The sequence below is a fragment of the Electrophorus electricus genome, chromosome 2 (genome assembly GCF_013358815.1).
Source record: "Electrophorus electricus isolate fEleEle1 chromosome 2, fEleEle1.pri, whole genome shotgun sequence".
NCBI lineage: Eukaryota > Metazoa > Chordata > Actinopteri > Gymnotiformes > Gymnotidae > Electrophorus > Electrophorus electricus.
In genome coordinates, this window is record NC_049536.1 from 35,645,683 (window position 1) to 35,670,067 (window position 24,385).

The 24,385-nt window shown below is 40.8% G+C and overlaps 1 protein-coding gene across 5 annotated transcripts in view; it reads left to right on the top strand.

Moving 5' to 3' along the window:
• Positions 1–24,385, top strand: part of LOC113577099 (diacylglycerol kinase beta) — a 76,031-nt gene that overhangs the window by 22,663 nt on the left and 28,983 nt on the right. For 3 of the 5 annotated variants that reach the window (XM_027009574.2, XM_027009573.2, XM_027009577.2), the window contains 19 exons: positions 1,982–2,058; positions 4,403–4,423; positions 4,938–5,091; positions 6,277–6,339; positions 6,826–7,083; positions 8,210–8,362; positions 9,060–9,109; positions 9,538–9,612; positions 10,048–10,167; positions 10,371–10,488; positions 11,018–11,106; positions 12,444–12,560; positions 13,450–13,548; positions 14,626–14,733; positions 14,855–14,928; positions 16,042–16,116; positions 18,581–18,666; positions 20,115–20,204; positions 22,203–22,363. In XM_027009574.2, the coding sequence (XP_026865375.1) occupies positions 1,982–2,058; positions 4,403–4,423; positions 4,938–5,091; positions 6,277–6,339; positions 6,826–7,083; positions 8,210–8,362; positions 9,060–9,109; positions 9,538–9,612; positions 10,048–10,167; positions 10,371–10,488; positions 11,018–11,106; positions 12,444–12,560; positions 13,450–13,548; positions 14,626–14,733; positions 14,855–14,928; positions 16,042–16,116; positions 18,581–18,666; positions 20,115–20,204; positions 22,203–22,363 (1,988 nt within the window). The remainder of the gene's footprint in view (positions 1–1,981; positions 2,059–4,402; positions 4,424–4,937; positions 5,092–6,276; positions 6,340–6,825; positions 7,084–8,209; positions 8,363–9,059; positions 9,110–9,537; positions 9,613–10,047; positions 10,168–10,370; positions 10,489–11,017; positions 11,107–12,443; positions 12,561–13,449; positions 13,549–14,625; positions 14,734–14,854; positions 14,929–16,041; positions 16,117–18,580; positions 18,667–20,114; positions 20,205–22,202; positions 22,364–24,385) is intronic. The other 2 variants (XM_027009576.2, XM_027009575.2) reach the window with 2 other exon arrangements.

Here is a 24,385-nt window from a genome sequence, read left to right on the forward strand (position 1 = left end):
ATGTTTAGGTAATGTTCTGCCTTTTGTATTTGTGTCAAGTGGCCGTAGATAAATTAATACACTAATTAATACACCTTTAGTGAAGTAACTAATTGTGTTATTCTTTTATAGTTAGACACCCTATTGTTCCTGAGAATGACTCAGCAGTCATCAGTAAATTACAAAGCAAATAACTCAAATAATTCAAAGACCGTTTCTATCAGCTTTGCTCTATTTCATTATAAAGCTCAAAGGTCTCTGACAGGTTAGTATATATGTACTTTGTGTGTGCAAGTGTAAAGACTGCTTCATCGAGTGAAGTTAATAAACAGTAAACTGTATTTGTCAGGTCTCTGGAGAGTCACTCTCATTCACAGCATTAACGTACACTGTCACAAATGCTCAGAGCCGCAGTGCTAGGAAACTGTTTACTGACCATTAAACCAGGCTGCAGATATTTGTTTCTGTTTTGCTTTGAGCGTTGCCTCATTATCTATCTTCTGATTGTCCCAAATGCAAAGGAGTTCATGATTCTTTTTTTAGGTTTTGTGTGTGTGTGTTTCATGTCTGAAACTCCAACTTAGAATTGACTCTCTTAAACATTTATAAATCTCTGTTAATGGGATGTTTGTCAGTCACCCCCTGGTAGCCCTTAGTCCTTCTATTTGTTCCTCCTATCTGACATCTGTTATTTCAAAGGAAAAATGGACATTTACACAGAAACAATACTGAAGAGAAAGCTCATAAATCTGACCCTGTGTGAGGTCATTCTTTCCTACCTCAGTAACTACCAGTGCACTTTGTCAAAGGTGCTACCTGAGAAAGGATGACTCATTTTTTTGGTTAGAGAGCAGGCGAAGTTTTTCATTCTTAAGTTTATATTTAGTACAAAGTGCCTCATTTTTGACTGATCAGGATTCCTTGCTTTGAAAGGGGAATACTCCTTAGCTGAATGCTATATACTTAATGTATAATATGCATTAAGATTAACAAAGACATTATAAGCCTTCAGTTTAAGAGATAAATAAAAGATCTATCTATCTATCTATCTATCTATCTATCTATCTATCTATCTATCTATCTATCTATCTATCTATCTATCTATCTATCTATCTATCTATCTATCTATCTATCTATCTATCTATCTATCTATCTATCTATCTATCTATCTATCTATCTAGCTATCTATCTAGCTATCTATCTAGCTATCTATCTATCTATCATATTTGCTGAGGAGTAAGATGCTATAAGCTATTGAATCACATTGTGTTAGATGTGTGCTCAGTGGGAGACACGGGGATCACCCTCATCAAATCTGAGGTGAGATTAGTATCAGCCTATGAAAAAAAGATTTTACTATTGTGGCAGAAGCCACAGACAGTCTGGATGAGTCAGTATTCTACAAACTCACTCTTGTTCTGCTCATGCCAGCATGCTCTGGTGCCATCTTCTCCATTATTTCTGCTTAAATGTGCTCTTTAGTCAGCTGGCATTCTACACGCAGTGCTTTCTGTAGCAAATACAGCTTAAAAAGCACCTGGATGTCATTATAATTATGATTATAATACTTTAAAAATAGATAGTTTTACAGAATGATATACAGAGAGTGGCCTTATAGTATATGTTTTCCAGTGTTCATCAGGAAAATGCAAGCATTTATACAAATGATTTACAGAATTTATACAAATTATTGATTTAAACTCTATACATTTATAGATTCTTTATTTATTGACATTATAATCTTTAGAAATTTTGAATCTGTATTTTTTTATTAAACATTTTATTGAAAATTAAGACATGCATCAATTATTGAATGAATACTGGTTATCATTTGACATTTATAACAGAAAGGTTTCACAACAGCAAGCCATCCATTTCAACATATAGTATCAGTCTTATGAGCATTTCCAACTGCCTGATACTGACATAAACACTTTTAAGTATTATCTAAAAATGCTGTGGTGACATAGTATCTGACATAACCTCATTTTTTCATATGCAGATTCCTCTAAGAAGCTTAAAGATGTGTTGGAGGAGTTTCATGGAAATGGCGTTCTCTCCAAGTATAACCCAGAGCAGGTATGTCTCCTAAGCAGAGCTTTTGGAGGGGCTATGAGTTTCAAACCCTGTGCAGAGTATTACCTCCTAAACAAAAGTCAGAAATATTTATAATTTGCTTAATGGAGTGTCATTGTAGGATTTCTATGCTTTCTTCCACCTGAACATAAATAACAAGCTCGTCTGGGTTTGGCGCCACTGGTTGTGACCCAGAGCCTCAGTTGGGTCAATATGGAATCATCCCTGGTACAGGCAGCAAGCCTGCAGGCATGGGCAGAGCTGGAACGCTGCCCTCGCCACAGGAAGATGTAGCCACCTGTGAATCATTATAAAAATGGTTCATAATGGTGGTAGCATGCCATCAGTGGCAGGGTACTGCCTGCTAATGGTGACACAGCTGTGCATCTCGATGATGAATGAGCCTTGATGCAATGTAGGCTGTAAATTACAGGTCCAGGGGTTTCCATCACAGCTACAGCCATGAGAAGGTAACAGATACAGCACCATTTTAGTAAAATGAGCATCTATGCCCTGGTGGAGCACTGGATATGTCTTTGGAATAAAGGCTTTTTAAAACATCATAAAGGAAGAGTGCTTTTGCTACAGTGCTGTGTGTTTTTATTTACTGCTTGTTGTGTTTTGTGAGTGTCATATAAAAAGTTTTTTCAGTGTGTCTTGTTGGTTTAGAGCTTATAATATATACATGGCATGAGATTCTCAAAGCTATTTTCCATTTAAGTAAACATTAATTCGTCGTTATCCTTATAGGATTGTGGAGTTTCACACTGATGCACCATAAACAGGAAGTTCCTGTTGTTGCCACCATCATTTTATTGTTCTTCTCTCTAAACAAATTACTTACCCAAGTCAAGAGGCAGATCTGACACAGCTCTAAGACTGCTCTTGCACATTACTGTACTGTTAGCATTCACTTTTGCTGTATGATCACAAAAACATGTAAAAACTGCACTGGATTTTGCAGTATGCTTGATTCATCAATGTTAAGAATTTCCTGCTTTAAAGTATGATATTGTGTCCATGGTGACTAATCTGTGAGCATTGTGGAAATTCTAAATGTTTATGTGGTTTGTGATAAAATCTTGCCATACCCAGTGATGTGTTTTAATATGACACTAGAGGTTGTGTAAAAACTGACACCAGCCACTTTATTAGAGCCAGACTAATCAACACTTGCTACTTTATTAGGTACAGCTCCCTCATAAGTGCATTTTATAAATTTACAATTACTACTATAACCCATCTGTTGCTATGCACAATTCATCAGCCACCCTGGCCGCTATTTATGACAGATTAGGACCACAGAACCACTGGTGACAAAATATTATATGGGTTGTGAACCCAAATATAGAATTACTGCTTGATAATGGTAGGGTTATGGGTGTTTGCCAGATACAGCAATGGTGTGGTGAGGCTTTTTTCATGTGCCAGTGTCTCTATTCTGTTGAGAGTGGTCTGCCATCCAAAATATATTCAGCTTGTTCACTATTGAAAAAAATCAGATTGTTAATAAAATTGGTGGATAGCCAGAGAAGGACTAACATGACTTGCATAGCAATAGGACTTGCATAGCAATAGATGGGACTTTAACACTACAAAAAAAAAGTTGTCTCTAATGAAGCCTTGTTCAGTTCATATCATGCACCCTTGCTTAGTGCAATTCCACATACTCACTGTCTTGCTGGCAGACACTTTCTCTATGGTGTTCCATGCATTCGCAGCCTGTCCAGGTCACTCTCACTAAGGTGACACCTAATACTCTTCCAAAGAGGCCAGGACATGTGAGTTTGCAGCTTCTCTCTGTAGCTGCTTTGCCCCTGGTCATCTGGCATATTTATCCACACTTCCCTGATTAACTTTGTGGCTTTTACGCGTGTTTTAATTTTAACCACACAATGGCCATGTCCCAGAAGGCTCTGTCAGCAATGGAACACTTGGTCGAGTGGCCTCAGCATGACTCAGTGAGCAGCTTTTATTACTGCTCAGGTTTTATTTTTTTCATTGTTCCCTCCTAAATTCTTGCGTGATGAAGCAAATCAACCCTGAAAAAAGCAGCGAATATCCAGTCAGGAACATGTAAACAGTTCATTTGTCTTCCTAATGGGAAAAAAAAGATGCTGGTTATAGAAAAATGAAAATAATGAGTATAAAACATGTTAGAATAAGTGTTTGCTTCACCTGACTTTAAAAGCTAAATGATGCTTCGGAGCACCAGTCATTCTACTGTAGAACAGCATGAAGAGCAGGTCAGCAGCACAGCACACACAAACCTCCCCAGCGCACCTCCAACCACTAGACATTAATCCCCTCTCTCCGTCTACCTTCTCCCCATCCTTCTGCTAAACAGAAGCAAGATGTTCTCAACCAAGTAAGCCAATGTCCTCTGGGTTTCTGCATGCTCTGTGGTTCAGTTTACATGATGTACCTGTTCCACACTCCCATTCCTGTCTAATCAATGAGTCTCACTCAGGTCATACTGTCTCCTAAAGTTCAAAGGTCACAGCCAGTGTTTTTTTTCCTGTCTTTTCCATGCATTTGTGTGCCTTTCCAATACATCGGGGATTGCAACTTACTTTTGCTTTATGCTTTTATAACCTTATTTTTTCAATAATCAGTTTGTTTACTTTTTTTATATATTGTTTCATGCCCTGTTTCTGAACAGAAAAGGGCATGTGGGTTGTGCCACAGTGCCAGCCAAATAATGCCAATAATTTTGTAACATTCTGAGTTACACTCTAACTGTTTTAATTACAGACAAGTGGATATTTGCTAGGGTAACCATTACATGTGTCCAGAGAAGGTCTGTCTGGCTCTTCTGGCTCTATCTGGCTTTTCTGAACCCCACTCAATCTTATATAGCTCTCTCATGTTTGTCCTTGTAGCCTATTGACTATGGGGGCTTCCAGCTCTTCATGGCCACCTATCTGGAGAATGAAATCCCAGAAGAGCTTTGCCAACACCTCTTTACCTCATTCAAGAGCAAGACAGGGGGAGGTGGCTCCCCCAGCATCCCCCACACAATGCCGTCACTGCTTGGTAAATAAACGTCTCTCCAAACACTTCACACCTCTCACACTGAAAAGGAGGGCATTGGGCATCTCCAAAAATACACTTGGCTTTATTTTCAGTCTTGTGTCTGCTTAATGTCTTTGGGCCTATGAAGTCAACAGCTGCAAATGTAAATGGAAGATTAAAAAAAATAATAATTCTTGTTTTGGATACGACTTTAGCTTGAAACTTTGCTTATTTGACCAAGGGTCAGACAGGGAGACATGTACGCATGCCCACAGACTGTACCCTCTCTTCATGATCAAAATAATTAAGTGGGTTGTGTCTGGGCACCCCAGGCCAGACTGTCTGCCCCTGTTGGGAGTCGTGTCCTGCCTTCTGGCACCACCTCCTCCAGTTCACCGTGAAACCCACTAGCTCCCATTTTAAAGTGGATGAGGAAATAAAATGGGCCAGATGGATGGATCTCTCCCCTTTCTATGTTGAAAGATGCTGTAGGATTTCAGTCCAAAAGCCCCCCTGGTGGGAAAGGGAGGCACTGGCTCTGGATTCATAGCTCTGCCCTTCCCCATAGCTTTGGCTCATTAAGTGGAGATTGAATTGGCCCGCTACACAGTGATGGTCTATAGTGCCATCTAGTGCCAGAACTATCCCATTAGACCATCAAGTGCTGGGTAAATATTTCAGCAGGGTATATTCACTGTAGGGTGAATGATATCTAGAACATATTTTACTTTATTTTTTAATATTGACCATATTACTCTTGATCACATAAATAAAGCAAATAACAATACAGTAATACATAACCACACAACACAAATTGAGTACTGAAATGAACATATTTAGGCTTTACAAAACAGTATTCTTATGACTTACATTACAAACTGCAGTCCGGTACTGCTGAGAGAATAAAGAAACCTCTAAACAAATATACTATGTAGTATTCTGCTTATTTAGACATACACTATAACCAGATAGCCCCTCCAAGCTAACAACACATGAGGAGTTGCTCTTGTGTTACACACATTTCCATCCCTTAGAGTGTCTGTACCATATGCAAAGCTAAGATGTGGGATTTATTTCCTGACTATTTAACTGGCATACAGCCCTTGTGATATTCTCTGTCTTTCCTCTGCTTTCACCACCTGCCCCACCCTGCTCTTCTCCTGTGTTGTTCTTTACTGCTCTTTGGCCCCCGACCGCTGTCTGCAGAACCCAAGTCCATTGATGCAGGCATCTCTATACAGACAGAAGTGGCCTGCGCGCCTATAACAGGTACCATCGCAGTGTGACATCAGCACCAAGAGACACAGCCGCACAGCTGTTCTCCACCCAAAGACGTCATGTCCCTCCACCTGCTGTCAGCCTGTTGCCTTACTGTGTTTGCAGCACATGCTGAATATTTGTGTGGAAGAAAAAAATGTTTTTATATTCTATAAGGAGTTTGTGACACTGTGATTGAACTTGCACTTATAAATCCCCTGAACCTGCCTGTTAGTATAGCACAAGGGTTTATATTTGTGTGTGACCATTGCTGTGATGTTGTGGGAGCTTCAGCTGTCTCCACCGTTTACCTGTGCACTACCAAAACCACCTCACAGTCCTCTTTCACTGTCCTTCCCTGCAGGATTCCCTCAGCCACAGGGAACGTCCTCCCTCCCTAAACCGTTCGCAACTGTTCTTGGCTCTTCTCAATTACTCCTCTCCTGACTCTGATCTCTTTCCTCTCTTCCATTCTCTCTCCTCCTTGCTTTCTCTCAGGGATGAATGGGAGAAGTATCCTGACTGCTATGGGCAGGCACACTCCAGAACACTCCGCTGTGGGGGCTCCCAGTTCCAGTGCTACCACCTCGCCCTGTTCTTCCCGCTCCTCCTCACAGCGCTCAGGCACGGACGGTCACATGCCAGGGGCCCCTCTTCACTCTCCCTGTGCCCAGACCAAGCCTCTGGTTGCCAGCGGCAGCAGCAGTAATGCCCTGGTGGCAGCCAAATCCCCCAACTCCCCTCACCATTCCCCAGGTCAGAGTCCTGAAGGGAGGACACACACACGTATTCATACAGACAATCATCACTCTGATTTTTTTATTGATGTATGACTGAATGCACATCCAAAGATTGGACATGCCTAATCTTTCTCAATTTTTACTGTTTTAAACATTTTAGAATCACAGTGATTACAAAACTATTAAATAGTTTAAGGAACTATGCAGAGGCCAAAAACAGAACACAAATAAACAGTTTTTTAAATTTTGTTTTATTGGTTTAATACCTTCATATTTTATTGTTCTATTGTTATTTTTTGTTTTACAAATGCATCTTGTTACTTGTTTTATGTTTTTTTTTTCCATGTGGCTCTCAGATACACTTAAAACAAGGGTTCCTCCCAATGCAATTCCAAGTTTAAATAAAGAATATGATGATGATGATTATTATATTTTCCATTCTACAAAACAGCTACCCCTGTGCCTTCCCTAAAAGAGGCATTTTTGCTCTCTTACTGACTGAATCCCATTGTTGATATGTGCATGTGAGAGTAATGTTGGAGTGTTAATGGTTCTGAGGTAGGGTTGCTACTCATGCAGTTTTCACCCTGACAGTCTGGATTATAGGCTGTAGTTTTGACTATTGTTTCTCCATTTTTTTGTAATGTTCTCCTGAAATGTAGGAGGTTGAACAAGTAATACAATCACATTTGTCAATTTATTTGTCACTCCTCACTAATTTTCCTATTGCCAATTTTAGGCCAATTAAAAGTTGGCAGGCAAAGTCAAATACAAACTACAGGTGGAAAACACATTAGTGGTGAATTTAATGGAATAGGAGTGTCCAGTTTTGGCTTGTTGAAAACATGACAACACTATTCTGACTAGGAATATATAGTTGTCTTGTTTAAATTGTACATTTCTGTTATGGAAATACATCCAATTAAATATGGATCAGCCTTCACAATTTAAATCTGTTTTAGAAACATAATGCAAGTCCTTAGATCAAAATATTTTTAGGATTATGAAAAACACACATTCACTGTCCAAACATTTCAATGATTATTCCTGAGTAAAGCTGCTACATTGATGATTTGGAACTTTAAACTCATGAAGAAGTCTCCTCATATTGCTAACTGACACTCAGTCATTGTTATTCTCAGAGCAAAGTCGATCAGACAAGGGAGTGGCTTTAAAGAGAAGTCCATCCCCTCAGAAGAGCTCTCCTCTACCCTCGCCACAGGTGGTCTACCTGAAGGACATTGTGTGTTACCTGTCTCTGCTGGAGCGAGGGACCCCAGAGGACAAGCTAGAGTGTGAGTGTGGGAATTTGTGCAGGGCTGTGAATCTGTGATTCAAACCACAGCCTGTTCACCAGGGAGAGAGAAGCATTCAAGCCAAGTGTGTTTCTGAATGTTACAATATGTGAAGCTGCCTGTAACGATGAGCGGTTGGGAGGCAAACGCCTATTCGGTGAAGAGCAAGATTTATTAAGGGGAAATTCAGAATCGTAATCAGTAGGACAGTCCAGGGTCATAGAGCCAATGTGTAGAGTATGAGAATACATCATATACAAAATGAAACAAATCTGAATTAGTGTTTGTGGGTGCATGTGCATGTTGTGTTCCTTCATCCCTTGTCTATATTTCACCCACTCTTAAACTGAGCCACTGTTAATGATTCTGATCAACATCCACTATAGTATGTGGATCTATGGCTCTGTATTCTAACTGAGAGAGGGAGACCAGCAAAAGGTTCTCAAACTCTGCTCCCATCCATTCAGGTTTAACCTGACTCCTGTTCTCATCTAGCACCCTGCAGGCTTAATCCCTTAATGCTCAGCTTCCTTCTTTAGCATGCCATCGTTATATCCGCCCAGATCTATTCTCGCAGTGGTTTGGTTGCATTGGAGTTGAACCGTGTCCTGCAGGTGGCCAGGTGGTGTTGCTGAGTTACACATTTAAAAGTTGGGCTCTCTCATCTCCTGCTTCTCTCTCTTCTCTCGCCCTACAGTCATGTTCCGGCTCTACGACACAGACGGAAATGGCCTCCTGGACAGTTCGGTAAGTCAGCTGCACGTCTTTGCCAGGCTGGAGAAGAGCACGCTATTGGAGGCTGCACTAATGGTGGTCTAAGCCTTTCTCTGACACATCCACCCCTTGTAAAAGTGGATGTGTTTGTTCTGTGTGCTACTCTCTCGAGCAGCTATACTGCCGCCACTGCAGTCACTCATGGATTATGCAATGTCCGCAGAGCCCGGTCCTTACCCCTGTCTTACGTCATGGCACAGTTCGACAGCAGTGACTCAGAATCGCTTGATGACAATGCGTTTGTTTTGAATAGTTTTTTTAATTAATGTGAGAGAGAGTCTTACACAGAACACCAAGGCCATGCACAGATAGAATACAGCATGCACAATCTACAACTAATATTTTTTATTAGCTCTGTGTTTTTGCTACAGTGTATAATCCTAGAGTGACTGTCCCCTCAGGAACTTGACCGGATCATTAATCAGATGGTACATGTGGCAGAGTACCTGGAATGGGACTCCACTGAACTGCGACCGGTAAGATGCCTGGGGAGGGGAAGAACGTGTCAATCCAGAGGGTCCCAATTTTATGGAGTAAAGAAAACTGGGATTGTTTGGTCATTAAACCTCTGTTGATTACTCAAGCTCCATATGATAATTAGCACAGTGCCAACATTACATTTAAAGCATTTAGCTTACACTTTTTTCCAAAACAGCTTACTTAATTATGATTACAATTTGAGGGTTAAGGGCCTTGCTCAGGGGCCCAATGGGGCAGGGGAACTTAGCAGTGGTGGGGCTTGAACCAGCAACCTTCTAATTACAAGTCAAGTACCTTGACCAATGAGCTATCACTGCCCTGAATGGTACAGTCACATCACACCTGAGGCAAGAATACATGTTTTGGAATATCCTTCCATGCTTTTGTGATATGTGTCCTAGTGTACATAACTGTGGTTGCTTGTGCCACAGATCCTGAAGGAGATGATGGAGGAGATCGACTATGACCGGGACGGGACAGTGACACTGGAGGAGTGGATCCGAGGTGGGATGACCACCATACCGTTGTTGGTGCTACTGGGCATGGAGACGGTACGTCAGAGCACGCATATGTGCTTTGTGTGTGTGTGTGTGTGTGTGTGTGTGTGTGTTTGAGAGTGTCTGCGTATGTGTTTGTGTGTAGACTGCCCTGGTGTCTGTGCAGTAGCTGCTGGAGCCTGTGCAAAGGTGACTGGTGTTGACATTTTCTCTTTTTCTCTCTTCACGTGCGTTCATTTCCAAACATCTGCTCTCAGAACATGCAGGAAGATGGGCAGCATGTGTGGAGACTGAAACACTTCAACAAGCCAGCATACTGTAACTACTGTCAAATGATGCTGCTAGGAGTGCGGAAGCAAGGTCTCTGCTGCTCACGTAAGAATCTCTTCTCGGTGCCAGTGCACCATGGTGACACCATGTGAGTGAAGGCCTCTCCAGAAGGCCCTGCAGTGGTAAACACCAGTTAACAAGCAGTTCAAGCACATGGCTGTGTGATTTCTATATATAAACTCCAGATATATACATCTGTAATGTAATGAATTTTACTATAACGACTGTTTTAAATAAAAAAGAATGTAGTAGTAACCCTAGGCACTGAGTGGGTATGGGTTACTAATGTCCCCAGTGAGTGCCTAGTGACCCATACCCAGTCAGTGCCTAGTGACCCATACCCAGTCAGTGCCTAGTGACCCGTACCCTAGTCAGTGCCAAGTAACCTATACCCAGTCAGTGCCCATTGTCCCATACCCATTAGGGCTTAATGACCCATACCCTAGTCAGTGCCTAGTGACTCATACCCAGTCAGTGCCTAGTGACCCATACCTGGCCTCTTCATCCTGACATCTTCTCCAGACTACAACAGAGACTTGTAATGCTCTCTCACCTTTCTTCCTTTTATCTGTAGTATGCAAATACACAGTCCATGAGCGCTGTGTGTCCAAAGACATCGCCGCCTGCATCAGCACCTATGCTAAGTCCCGCAGACACACCAATGTGAGTTTCCAGCTGTGCTAAACACTCCAGCACTGGTCTCTTAGGGCACCAGCATTTCAGTCCATATTTCATGTTGTAAAAGTGGATACAACACTTCGGAAACTACTGGAAAGCCTTGTTGTGTTTGGTAAAGGTTGTCTGGATAATCAATTCTACCTCTAAGCTCTAAGAGGAAAATATCACAAGCATAAAAAACTTTATTTTTATTTAAGTATTGCTAAGTTAAGCATTTCTTTTCAAAGTGTATACATTATAACCTTTCTTATTAAATTGAAGACTTGGCACATTATAACATTTCCATGTGAAGGCAGCACAGTAGTTCTGGAAATATGGCATTCATGACGAACCTCTGCTTCAGAGAGTTTATAAGCAGCAGTCCACTCCGGGCTTCTCTTTTGTCTTTAGTTTTAAGTGGGATCTTAATTTATACTCAAGTTGACATCTCAGGTCAAAACACCGTATCTAACTACAGAACAGTGTTCCATAAATGTGTTGGGGAGTTACGAGAACATCCTGAGAACATCCTATGCAGTGACCAAAGGACAGAGGGATAAGTGGGATAAGAAAGCTCATGCACACTGCTTATGTCATTAGCCTCTGAAGATAACTATTCAATTAAAGCCTTCTGGAATCATCCATCACACTTGGCCTTTCGAGGCCTTATATAATGACAGAAAATGCATAATGGTGAAGCTATCTCAGGTAGTCCCTGAGATATTTTTTCTTTATAAAATCCATTTTTGCAATAGCTATCAGGATGAATGGATAGTTTATCTTAGTAAAGACCCATCTTTTGTGTTCATGTTCAGCTTCCAGAACTATTGAACCAACTAACTAGAAAGAATTCAGATCATTAAAGCTGAAACTCTCACTCAGTCCATTTAACAAAGGTATTCAGCATTTGTGAGAATGTTAAGGCAGTTTGCAGTACAGACTCTTTTCTTCACCGAATGGAATGTTATATCTTAATTTAATAGTGAATTCAGAGGTCAACAGAAAGTGTAAATATACTTTTTTTGTGAATTTAATAAAAACACAATACATGCAAAAAATCGGATGTAATTTTTAGAGAACAACTGAGAATGAATAGTAGCCTATTGGATGAATAAATCATTTGTGTTTAAGTATGTATATACTATTCATATCTTTTGTATATATTTGTTTTGTCTATATTTTTATATATATATATATATGCATAATATATATTTTGTTTGTGTATATTGTTCTGTATAAATGCATCTCAAGCCATGTGACTGATTCATTTTTTATTTTTGTTTATGGGGACTATTTATCTTACATCATATTATGTTATAGATTAGATTATTTCTTCTGTTCAGGCTATGCAGCATGTATGGATGGAGGGCAACTCACCAACCAAGTGTGATCGATGTCACCGCAGTATAAAGTGCTACCAGGGTCTTACTGGCCTTCATTGTGTTTGGTGTCAAATTACAGTGAGTATATTTCCCACTAGTGGCCACATAAATGTAGATATTTAAATGTAGATATTTACCTAGATGTTTTGGTCTATATTACTTGTATATTGTGCAAATAAACATTCTGTACAGTCATTATAGACCTAGGAAAATGATCTGTGCAGTAAGCTCAATTATTATGTTGATTATATGTATAAGTAGCAAAATAACTACTCTTTTAACTATTCTTTTATATTCTTTAACAATAGTTAAAGATAACTATTCTTTTTATCCTTTGCTGTAAGGTGGAAGAGATATATTTGTGAAGATTTAGTTATGTTAGTAAAGCTGTAAGAACATCTTGAAACATTATGAAACTATGTAGACTAATTTCAAGCCCTATTTTGTTGAATGACTTCCATTCAATTATGAACAAACTGTTGTAATATGTACTTCTTCCACTTGGTGGCATTGTTCCCTCTATGTTGTATTGTCTTGCTTAGTAAGTGGTGAGGATCGGAACACACATTCTTTGCGTAAATCTATTCTCCTTTGTTCTGACTAATATTTTGTACTGACTAATGGGATATCAGATATCTTTGTCAGAGCTGTACATAGTCTCCCGTTCATTAAAAGTTTCATTTTGTAAATAAAAAAAAACTTCATCTTCTCCTGTTTGGCACACACTATTCTGATTCAAATACTGAACTTCAAATTTGGCCTGAGTTCCGCTTACTAGTGGTGGTCTCACTTATGGTCAGATGGTACACAGGATAACGGGCATGCAGGCTATGTTAGCTCAGGCTGTGGTAGGCTATGTTATCCAAGACTGGTAGGATGTGTTAAACCAGGCTGTGCTAGACTTTATTAGCCCAGACCACTGGTGAGTTTCTGTCTCTTCACTGCTGCTCTTTGTCTTCATCTACAGCTCCATAATAAGTGTGCTTCAAATGTGAAGCCTGAGTGTGATGGTGGAGCTCTGAAGGACCATACCCTCCTGCCTTCATACATCTGCCCCGTCGTACTGGTCAGTTCAGTAGCCTTTTGTGTGTGTGTGTGTGTGTGTGTATGTGTGTGTATGTGTGTGTGTGTGTGTGTGTGTGTGTGTGTGTGTGTGTGTGTGTGTGTGTGTGTGAAGGCAGCAGTGCTTTCTTAGGCCCATGGCAGTACAAAGTGTAGTGTTGGTCCCACCCACCCAACTAGCTGAAAGGAATCAAGCAACAGTGTGCCAGTGCATGATGCAGGTACACTTTCTGCATACCCCACCCCCACCATAAATAAATAAATACAATTACACACAACCTCAAATTATTGTTTGAATTCCAAAATACATCCCAGCAGTTCTCAGAATACAGAAATGACATGTGTGCTTCAGGCATGCCTGTCTTAGTTTGTCTTATAGAAACTGCACAGCTTCATAGGTTTTTCCTTTCTGGAAAACACATAAATGGAGTTGGCCAACTTCACTGGATTATTGTGAGATTTTCATTGGTATAACCTTGAAAATGGCATTTAATTTAGCTACTACCCAATGTCTGTCTCACATTCAAAGTCCAAAGTTGTTCAAAACTAGCACTTTCTTCAAAACACTGAGAAGGGCCAGGGTCATAAATTTCATTGGTCAGATTTCCTGTCATTTTGCTAATACACTTACATTACAGAACCCTTTAAATTATTACCAGAAGGGGCATGAGGGCACATACACAGCAGTGAGTCCCTGTAGCCATACTAATGAGTTCTGATTGGTTCCATTAGAAATGTGTTCTATATGTGTCCATTCCAAGAATATGTAAAGTAGCCTATATGAATAGGTTGATTTTTTTTCATTCTTCTTTATTTATGAAATATATTTTTCCATCCAGTATTTTTTATTACCCCTATACCTCAGCTAGAGCAAGGTTCCACTCCCAGGGAACACACATACTGACACATAGTTACATGCATTATATGTAAGTCGCTTTGGATACGAATGTTCGCCAAATGTTGAAAATGTAAATGTTAAAATGGTTGCCCTGTGGTCTGTGGATAGCATCTAGATCACACTCACCGTCACAGATACAGCTTGGCCTTCTCTATCCATAACCCTGTTTCTTGTCCCGGGCAGGACCGTCACTCAGCAGTGAAGCGAGGAGAAGGCGAGTCATCGCCCAGCACCAGCCCCGACGATTCCAGCCAGTGCTTCAGGTTCACTGGGGATGGCCAAGCCCTACAGGTCAGGCATCACACCACAAATTGCAACAAGCTCTCGAGCCTCAAACGGACCCCTTTAAGTAAGTGGAATGTGTCCTAATAAGTGTTTCTGCATTTTCTGTTTCCTCCACCTCCATTTTCAGATCAGCCCCCTCCCGGGAACACATCCCCTGCTTGTGCTGGTAAACCCTAGGAGCGGTGGCCGCCAGGGAGAAAGGTAGAGGGCTTCAACTTTTCATTCTTACCTTTCACAAGCCACGGTCCCCCATGCTAACCTTATTAGTCTGCCTATGGGAAGGGTTGGCCACATCACTGGCATTTTAGATTATATGTAATAATAAGAAGGCTGATTATTCTATAAACCTGTTCTGTATGTCGTGTGTTTTGAAGCGCTCAGACTATACATTTTCTGTTATTCCAGAAATATGATTGTTTTGGCGTTATTTTTGTTTTTCCCAAAAAACACTCATTGGTAGTCAGCATTTTTCCTCTTTAAAAGTGGAACAGAGGTGTCTAGCAACCTCCCTGGATGTTCTTGCTTGTCAGCACTGTTCTAAATCCCATCAAAGCCAACAGCAGGCAGTGCTGTTCTTTAAGAGGGATGAATGTAGGTGTTGTAGCTCTTCTTGCCACCCACTACACATCCTCACTGCGCTAGGGGAACGGTTTGGGATCCAGCACCAGCGTTGCCATAGCAACGCGCTTTTAAAAACCAATAATGGCCCGATTATTCCTTATTATTAGACTTGAGCTCACACAAAGACACGTTAACTGCCCTAGATCTAAAAAAGACTGTTCCTTCAATGCAAATAAAGAGACCAAGTGGTCATCATAGATTCATCATATATTCTGCCCATTGTATTTTTCCACTAGCTTCATCCTGTTCAGTACATCGAAAACTCACTTAGTAATTGTAAGACCCTAGACTCTGCAGTGCTCGAATTATCACTGCCTTCTCTACCATAATGACTCCAGACTAAAAGCTTTCTCTATGATGTGTTTCAGACTTTCAGACTCTCTCTCCTTCTCTCTCCCTCTCTGTCGCTCTCTCTCTCTGTCTCTCACTCCCCTCCCCGGTCGTGTTTCCGCTGCTGTGCTACGGTAGCTAACAGAATTAGAAGTGAAGGGCATTGTGGAGCTTTCAGTTATCATTTCACGCAGTACCTATTCATCAAGGTTATTGAAAGCTGTCTAAACACTGTGTGTGTAATGCACACGTGTGTCAGAGTCTTCTGTGATTTTTCAATTCTACATGTGCTTATGTTTAAGTAGTTTTAGTTCACCACACCTGTCCATCTCTGTAGATCTCAGTTGTCTGTTTCTGCTTTAGGGTGTTACGGAAGTTCCAGTACCTGCTCAACCCCAGGCAGGTGTACAGCCTGGATCGGGGAGGACCCATGGCAGGGTAATGTCACTGCAGGACACAATGGGACAAGTCAAGGGTGAAAAACACAGAGGAATTAAACATGGAAGACCCCTATAATCCTCCCTACCCATGTCCTTGCAAGGTCATTTTTACATGGCTAATACCATTTGTTGGGACTGAGCAAATCAGTACAATGTTGCTTTTCTACACATTGTATGCAGTATTTGGTGTGGAAGTCCCCATTCAGAACACCTTGACCTTCTCCAGCAGAGTTTGTTCTTCCTCAGCTCTTCCATCACATCTCTCTGGGCATTTATAGATCTGGTGCTTTTAAGGCTGAGGGTAGCAACCACACCCAGTCTCAAACCCAGGTTTCCAGACAGTATACATGTGCTCTGACCATCAGCACAAAGAGCCAGCTCTCTGGCACAGCAGCCAAAACACGTTTACCTTCCTGAGTGACAGTCTCTGTCACACAGCCCTCACCCTCCATCACACTGCCCTCTTCTTCTGGGAGTATACCCCTGTGCTTCTCACCTTCCCTGTGTCCCAGGGTCACGCCTATTCACTCGGCATTTGCACCATCCCCTCACAGCAGTTCTTTTAAACATGGACACATTCCCAATGGCCTCACAATACCATCCCATGTATATTTATCACTGGGTGTAACAAACACATCAGGGAGGTCCGATGAAGAAGTGAGAGACAAACTTACATCGTCTTTAGTTGTTTTCTTTCGCTTTTATTAATTTGACTACTAAGATTATACACTTATTGTTTTGTTTATTAATCATATGGCAAATTATTCAGTGACTATAAGTTATTCAGTAACTACACTAAAATTACAATGAAAGGTATGTAGTTACATGAGTAGGGAATGAGAGTCTGGCTACACTGGCAGATTTTTGGTGTGTATGGGATCAGTGTGTGTTGGCCTTGATTACCATGTGAAATGATATCACCCAGTTTAATGGAATCACTGTGAAATGAGCTAGAGGGTTATGTAGTTATGTAGTTATGGTCACTTCCACAGTAAGTTCTTTCGCATCGTAGATGTTCTTGTGGAACTTACAGTGTTTGGTACAGAGACTAAATGTGTTTTGAATTGAATGTTGTAAGGGCTAATGTGACAGGGTCTTGTGATCCCATGGTACTCAAAGTATTATATCAGTAACACACACACACACTCAAAGACATACATCAAATATTTTATTTAATAATAATTATAAAAGTAATAATAATAATAAGCTTTATTTATGTAGCACATATTTGAGTGCTTTGCAGAGTAGAAATAAAATGAAATGGAATAAATTAGTAAATTTAGCGAATTCTGTAACATTACCTCATCTTAAGTTGTGCAGCAGAGCATTTCATTCAGGAAAAAAGGGACAAAAAGAGTCGTTATTAAGGAGGAGAGCATCTGTCCCATTCTCTCCTAGTCCCCACCCCATCCCTCTTCTCCTGCCACCAACCCACACACCCACGGACATCTGTTGTCATGACCAGAGCTGAGCCCATTTGTAGTGGTCATTCAGAGTGAGAGCGCAGGAGAAAGGGATGTTTGGGACTGCTTACGTGACTTAATCCACCTTAAAGTGATAGCACAAGTGATTTAAGTTAATATATTAATAAGGTTTTCTACAAGTATTAAAGGTTTTATTAAAAATGGTCCTCATCATGCATTTTATTTTTTATGTAAGAAACTGTATTTCATAGATATGAATACATATCTATGAATATCTATGTTTATATGACTTTTATTGTCTTCATTTACTAATATTAAACTGATTTGCCTGAAGTTTGCTGTAAGTGTAGTAGGATACAGAATTATCACTGAGTCACTGAAAGGATCTGAGACTGAGACCTTCCTTAGAGACCCTAACCCTAGTCAGATGTCATGCTTGACTGAGTTTGGGAAGAAAGTGGTGAACCAGTAACACTGTCAAAATAGCTGCCCAATTTCCACTCTTACCTTCAACAGCACACTAACAAACCATTTCAGCTTAGTTGAAAAACACAAAAAGCAATCAAGGTCCTCACCTTCTCTTAACTCCTGCATGCATAAAACATGGTGATTACTCCAAGCCTGCACAGAGTGGCTACACATTATTAATGCTTTACAGAAGCTTGTGATTGTTTTTCTAATGTATTACATGTAGCAGCTCCCTAATGTGAAGGGGACCTGAAGCTGCGATGCATGTCTGCCACCACTAGGAGGCCAGGGCTGTTTTCCCCATTACCCCACATAACAAACAGATCCACTACTCATCCAAGAAGGGCTCTCACATCTCAACACCAGCCTGTTTCATCACTTCGGCAAAATACTTGTGTATGAAGGCTAGTCATTCTTCTCCAAACCTACCTAGTGACTGATGCTGTTGCTCGACACAAGGAACACCATGTATTATGTAGTGCATTTGTTCAGACTTGCATGCAAAATTTGTAAGTGGCCTTCGAACACCACAGTTTGCCTGACTTGGCACCTTTTTCTTCTGCCCTCCAGGCTCAACTTCTTCCACGACGTTCCAGACTTCCGGGTGTTGGCCTGTGGAGGGGATGGGACTGTGGGCTGGATCCTGGATTGCATTGGTGAGTTTGGACAAATGGTACCCAAGAACTGCACAACGGTATGACCTCTATCCTACTTCCATCATGCCGAAATGAAATAAACTGTACACCTTTCTGGATATAACTGTGAAAATGAGTTGTTTAGCTTTGGAATAAGCAAAGCTCTTTGAACGTTAAGATGTCTTTGAGCAAACTAGAAAACAAATATCCTCCATTGCAAGATTTCCTTTCATAGTGATGAACTTTGGTCCTGTTTGAAACAATGCACACATATAATCATGGTAACATTTTAATGGGCCTTTGAAAGTCTATTGTTAATAAATGATCATGTTTAGGAAGCACGTACACTCATCCATGACCTCTTTCATATGAGTGAATGGGGGATAACGGTGGAGAGATAATGGACTGCTCCTGTCCCTGCTCACAGCCCTGCTGATAATGGATAAGCACTGGAGAGGAGCCTTTGTGGGTGGTGGGAGATAGTGCCTTTAAGTGCTGATTTCCAATCAGTTTGGATTTCTAACATCATAGCTCGAAACGTGGCTGGTGAAGGGGATCTGATCCTGGAACAGTACATTAGAACGCTTATCGCAAAAAGAGCCAGTGCACATCCATTAGTGGAGGAGCAGGGCAAAGGAGACTGTGTTTGAGTGGCCAGGTTGCCTTTTCTTTAAGTGCAGCTTCTCTGCGAGACATTTGATGGGAAGATCAGTTTTAGTTCTGTCAGCCTGTTCCTCCATCGTCTCTCTAGAGCTGCACAGCCCCTCTGTCACACAAGCTTTGAAAGGCATTAGAAAATGGCTGCTGCTGGCCGAGGACAATTAGTCAAAGAGCCCCCGTGGTTAGGCAATAAATCCCGCCATGTGGAGCAGCACCAAAAGCATGGACCCAGCAGCAGCGAGTCACACACGGACTGTCAGCAGAGGGACACTGACTCTCCTCAGTAAACTCCCTTTCTTCAGAAAATTAGACACTGCTAGACTATTAAAAGAGACACTAACTTTTCTGCTGTCTTTTTCCGCATTTGTGTATTAGTTTTTGTGGACTACAACTTCCCTAGTATCATCTTTATATTTTGTACACAATTTGTAAACATCAGTTTCACCTTATATTGTGTGTGTGGATGACTTCTAATGGTCAATGTTTACTTTTTTCTATTTTATGTTTCATATTTGGAGATACACCTTCAGTTGATTTTCTTAAAAAATTAGGTTAAACTATGTCTAAGTGATTTAATTGTTAATTCCCTCCACTTCACCAGTATTTTAGGACAAAAAATATTTAGGTACAAAGAGTTGGCTGATACCTGACTTTGAAACTCAGGTAACTTCTGTTAGATTATGGTGGTGCTCGGCAATTCACATTTGCTCACTTGTGTCTTCTCATGTGTGTCTTCTCATGTGTGTCTTCTCCTCACGTGTGTTTTCTCCTCACTTGTGTCTTCTCCTCATTGGTGTCTTCTCCTCCAGATAAGGCTAATTTTTCTCGCCATCCCCCTGTCGCTATTCTGCCTCTGGGGACTGGGAATGACCTTGCACGGTGTCTGCGCTGGGGTGGAGGTGAGGGAGCTCCTGTCCTCAGCCATTTTTACAGAATTCTTCTGAAGATCTCATCAAGCCCAAACAAATTATTTCACCTGAACTTCACAATTCCCATAAGATGTTGTGAAAGTGACTCCATTTAACCAGCCTCCTCAAACACGGGATGCAGTATCGCATACTATAAAACAGATATTCAAATCTCAACATTGAATTCAGATCTAGTAATGAGCAGCTAGTGTGGCTGGGTGGCTTACGTTGAATAGGATTATACTTCAAATGATCTATAAACTTGATATATATAAATGATATATACTTCAAATGATTTCCTTCATAAAATCAAGGAATGTGTAGTTTTAAAGATTTTTAGGCACATGTCCCATGATTAAGATGTGTGCAATCACTAATTGCAATCTTATGACACCGACTGGATTCCTAGTGTTCTTATCAAGGTTAACTCAACTGCGCATGTACGTGAATTCATGTGCAGCGTTCCTACCGAAGGCTATTTATGTTTAGTCAGGTTTTTGAATGTATTTAAATACACCAAGAGTGACATCATCACAGCTATAGCAAATATGCACGTGTGAGTGTGCATGTGCTGAAAAATGTAGGTTTCAGTAGATATGTAGTGGATCAATATGCATGAATGTGTAGTGGCTTGTTATCAGTGAATTGGTATCAGTTTGCTGTGACATTGTGAGGGTTTTGGAGTAATTAGATTTCCACTTATATGCGTTTCTTGTGTGAGTGTGCATGGTTGTGTGAACTGGTTAGGCATATGTGTGATTCTTTTTGAAACAAGCCATGAACAGTGCTGGCTGAATGTATTTCTGCCATGAGAAGAGTCAAAGTCAAATGTATTTATATGTCACTTTATAAAAAATGGCTTTATAAAAGCCATTGTCACAAAGCAGCTTGGCAGTCCAAAGAGTAACACAAAGAGTAATACGTAAATACACATCCGACTCAGTTTTTTACAAAACTGTTAAGTAAAATATGGAAATATCCAAAAGTGAGAAAGGAATAGAAGTTGGAGAAACATCGTAACTGAAGAGTAGGCAGACTCTGCAGAGTTCAGCTTTCACTGATGGAGCTCAGATGAAGAATTGACATCTGCAGGAATTGGGATGGTGGACAATGAGCTATATACAATCATTCAGGTTAATATTAGTGTGGATTTTTGGATTTTTCTCTGTAATATCAGTGGTGCTATGTGACTAGTGTGTGTGTGTGTGTGTGTTTGTTTGTGGGTTTGTGTGTGTGTGTGTGTGTGTGTGTGTGTGGTAGGGTGTGTGTGTGTGTGTGTATGTGTTTGTGACTGCGCAGTCTTCATAGAGGAAGAATGAGATTCTAGGTGTGATCACACTTGAGTTCAGGCACACTGGGTTGCCAGAAAAGTGTCAATATCCTTGCTTCGATCACAGTGGGATAGTCCTCGTTAAGAGACAGCGCCTCCTCCATGGTGGAGTCACACCCAGCATCTCTGCCCTACCCCACCAAACTAATAAAGGGTTTGAAGTCAGCCATACTCAGGACTTTAGTAGAAACAATATATGAATGACATCAGCTCATGGAGTTAAGCCTTTCAATGTCCAAGTATTTATTTTGTATGTCTTTATTTTGTCACTCTGTGTATACACGCAAAAACACTCATCCAAACCTCTTCTGTTGCGCCTTTGTTTTATGACATTCTGTGGATTTAGGTTTACCTATCCATGTGCTAATTCATATGGGCAAAATTTTTATTTCACTACTCAAACCTGCAAAATATGAAGCATTTAGTCACAACCGTTTCTTCTTTCATTTCATCTTGTACTTGCTCAGAGGATTGCCCAATAAAACACTTCTGTGTGCTTGCTTTTGAATGTATGTGTGTGTGTGTCTGCGTGTGTGTGTGTGTGTGTATACACGTGCGTGCATGCGCATGTCTGCGAGCGAGCGAGGGGGAAAGAATAAGAATGTAAGAATAAGTTTAAATGTCAATGCATTCACTTGTTACTCTCTTCTGTTCTTTAGGCTACGAGGGCGGAAATCTTCTCAAGTTCCTCAGGGACATTGAACACAGCACTGAGGTACTGCTGGACCGCTGGAACATTGACATCACCGCAGATGACAAGGAGGAGAAGGGGGACCCTGTTCCCTACAGCATAGTCAACAACTACTTCTCCATTGGAGTGGTGAGCACTGCTAAGAACTCTTTTTTCCCCTAAAATGTTACAAATTCAACCACGTCAGAGTCAGGGAGCAGGTGTAGTCTCATAAATCTGGCACAAAATGAAGTTGCATGTCATCTAAGCATGGATCAGTGAAATGAGTTGGTTAGAGAGATAAGGAGCCATGTCTTGTTAAAAAGATAAACTTAAGAACATAAACAGCATGTGCTGCTGCACGTACGACCAGGCCAAGAACATGGATGAGCAGTACCTTTTTTCCTTTTCTAAGTACTTTAACTATTACCATCTTGTAATATGTCCTGCCTATGAAGTTTATTTAACTAGCACCATTTTGATTGCACAAGTTTTAGGTATTTGTTTTTAAACTACAATAACTGCCTATTCACTTTTCTTGAATTGCAATATTTTTGAATACTTCCCCAAAGGCTGTTGTTGTTAACTTTATGAGATATCATTAGATGTTCATTAAATCTAATGGCCATTTAATGCGATGCTTATCATATGTAACATTAAGGTAAGCATCATTACATTAGAAGAATTATAACTTTCCTAATCTTGAATGACATTTTTATGTACACTACAGTCTTTCTCGGTTATTGAAGGGAAAAAAAAAAACTAGCCTGCACTCAGTTGCATAGCAACTGTACTCCTCACTGAAATGTTACAACTGTCATTTGTTTTGGGGAAAAGATAAAATTGATGTTAACCCATTCATTTTGATTCACACTCTTTCACATCTATCATGTTAACCGACCATTCCTTTTGAACAGAGTTAAAATATTTCAGCAAGGATTTCAGCATTCTGTAATGGTTTAACAAAAACGCAGCTCAATGGCCGAACCTGGCATTTTTAAAAATGTATTTAGGATACCATGTGTCATAGTAACAAACTGTGTCAAAGCATTTGATTTTGGATCACAGACAGTTCTAGCAAAAATAAAACTATAAGCTAAAGAAGTCTGTTTTCGCTCTGTTGCAATATCAGGTCTCTGTTAGCCATCTCCTTCCCCCCTGGTATAAACAGTGATTCATTTCTGGCCCAATTATAGAGCAGCATTCCATAAATAGTGTGTGTTCCATTTTGGAAAACTGTCCAGGTTCTATTCTGATCTGCCTCATCCCAGGTGTGTCAGTTACATGCTGTTTCATTTCTGTGAAGTGTGCCAGGTAGTCCAGGCCACATTTAGAGTGGCCAAAAATAGGGGAAGGGCCTGAAATAGACTCCATGACATGGGTGAAGTAGGGCTGTGAGTCGGCAGAGCAGACACAGGAAGGATTAGGTAAGGTAGCGTGCAAAAAGGAATTTTAAAAAAAGAGAGAAAGGAAAAAAAAGTCAGAGGAATGCGACACACTGCAGCGCTATTATGTAAGTCGACTCTCCCGCCCACTGACGGAGGCCGCATCTCTGTTTCCCTCCATCCACCAGACTCACCGGCGCGTACTAGCAATGCCAGCACTCTGTCGACAGTGTAAACTAAGAGGATATTAGCACTTACCAGTTTGAGTTTGTGCTTCAGATACAAAATGAATATTTTCAAACCTTAAAGAACCTTTCAGACCTTTCAAACCTTTTACTCTTAAAGAAAATCCATCCCCATATTCGCTCTGAAACACTGAATCCAGATTCGGTGAGGTTTCTTACAAACTGCAGGAGAGGGAGCAGAGAGAAAGCATGCCTTTCAGGATGCCGTGTGCAGGTGATGTGGTGGGCAGCTGGGCAGTGGTGGCAGAGGGGGTGCTGAATGGGTGTGGACAATGGCTGCTCTGTGGGACACTGAGTCTTATGATGGCGGGCAGGCTGGCACTGCCAGGAGGGTTCATGCATGGCTTGGCTCCAGCGCTGGTCCTCACAAAGACGAGCAGAAAAAAAGAAGCAGTAGAAGAAAAGAGAAAAACGGAAAAATGAAACCAGTCTTTGTCTCTGAATTGTTTTGGATGTGACAGATTTAAATAACCCCGTGAAGGCATGTGGGTATTCAGCCCATCACTGATTTTATGCCACAACCCATCTGCTTGGTTGGCAGG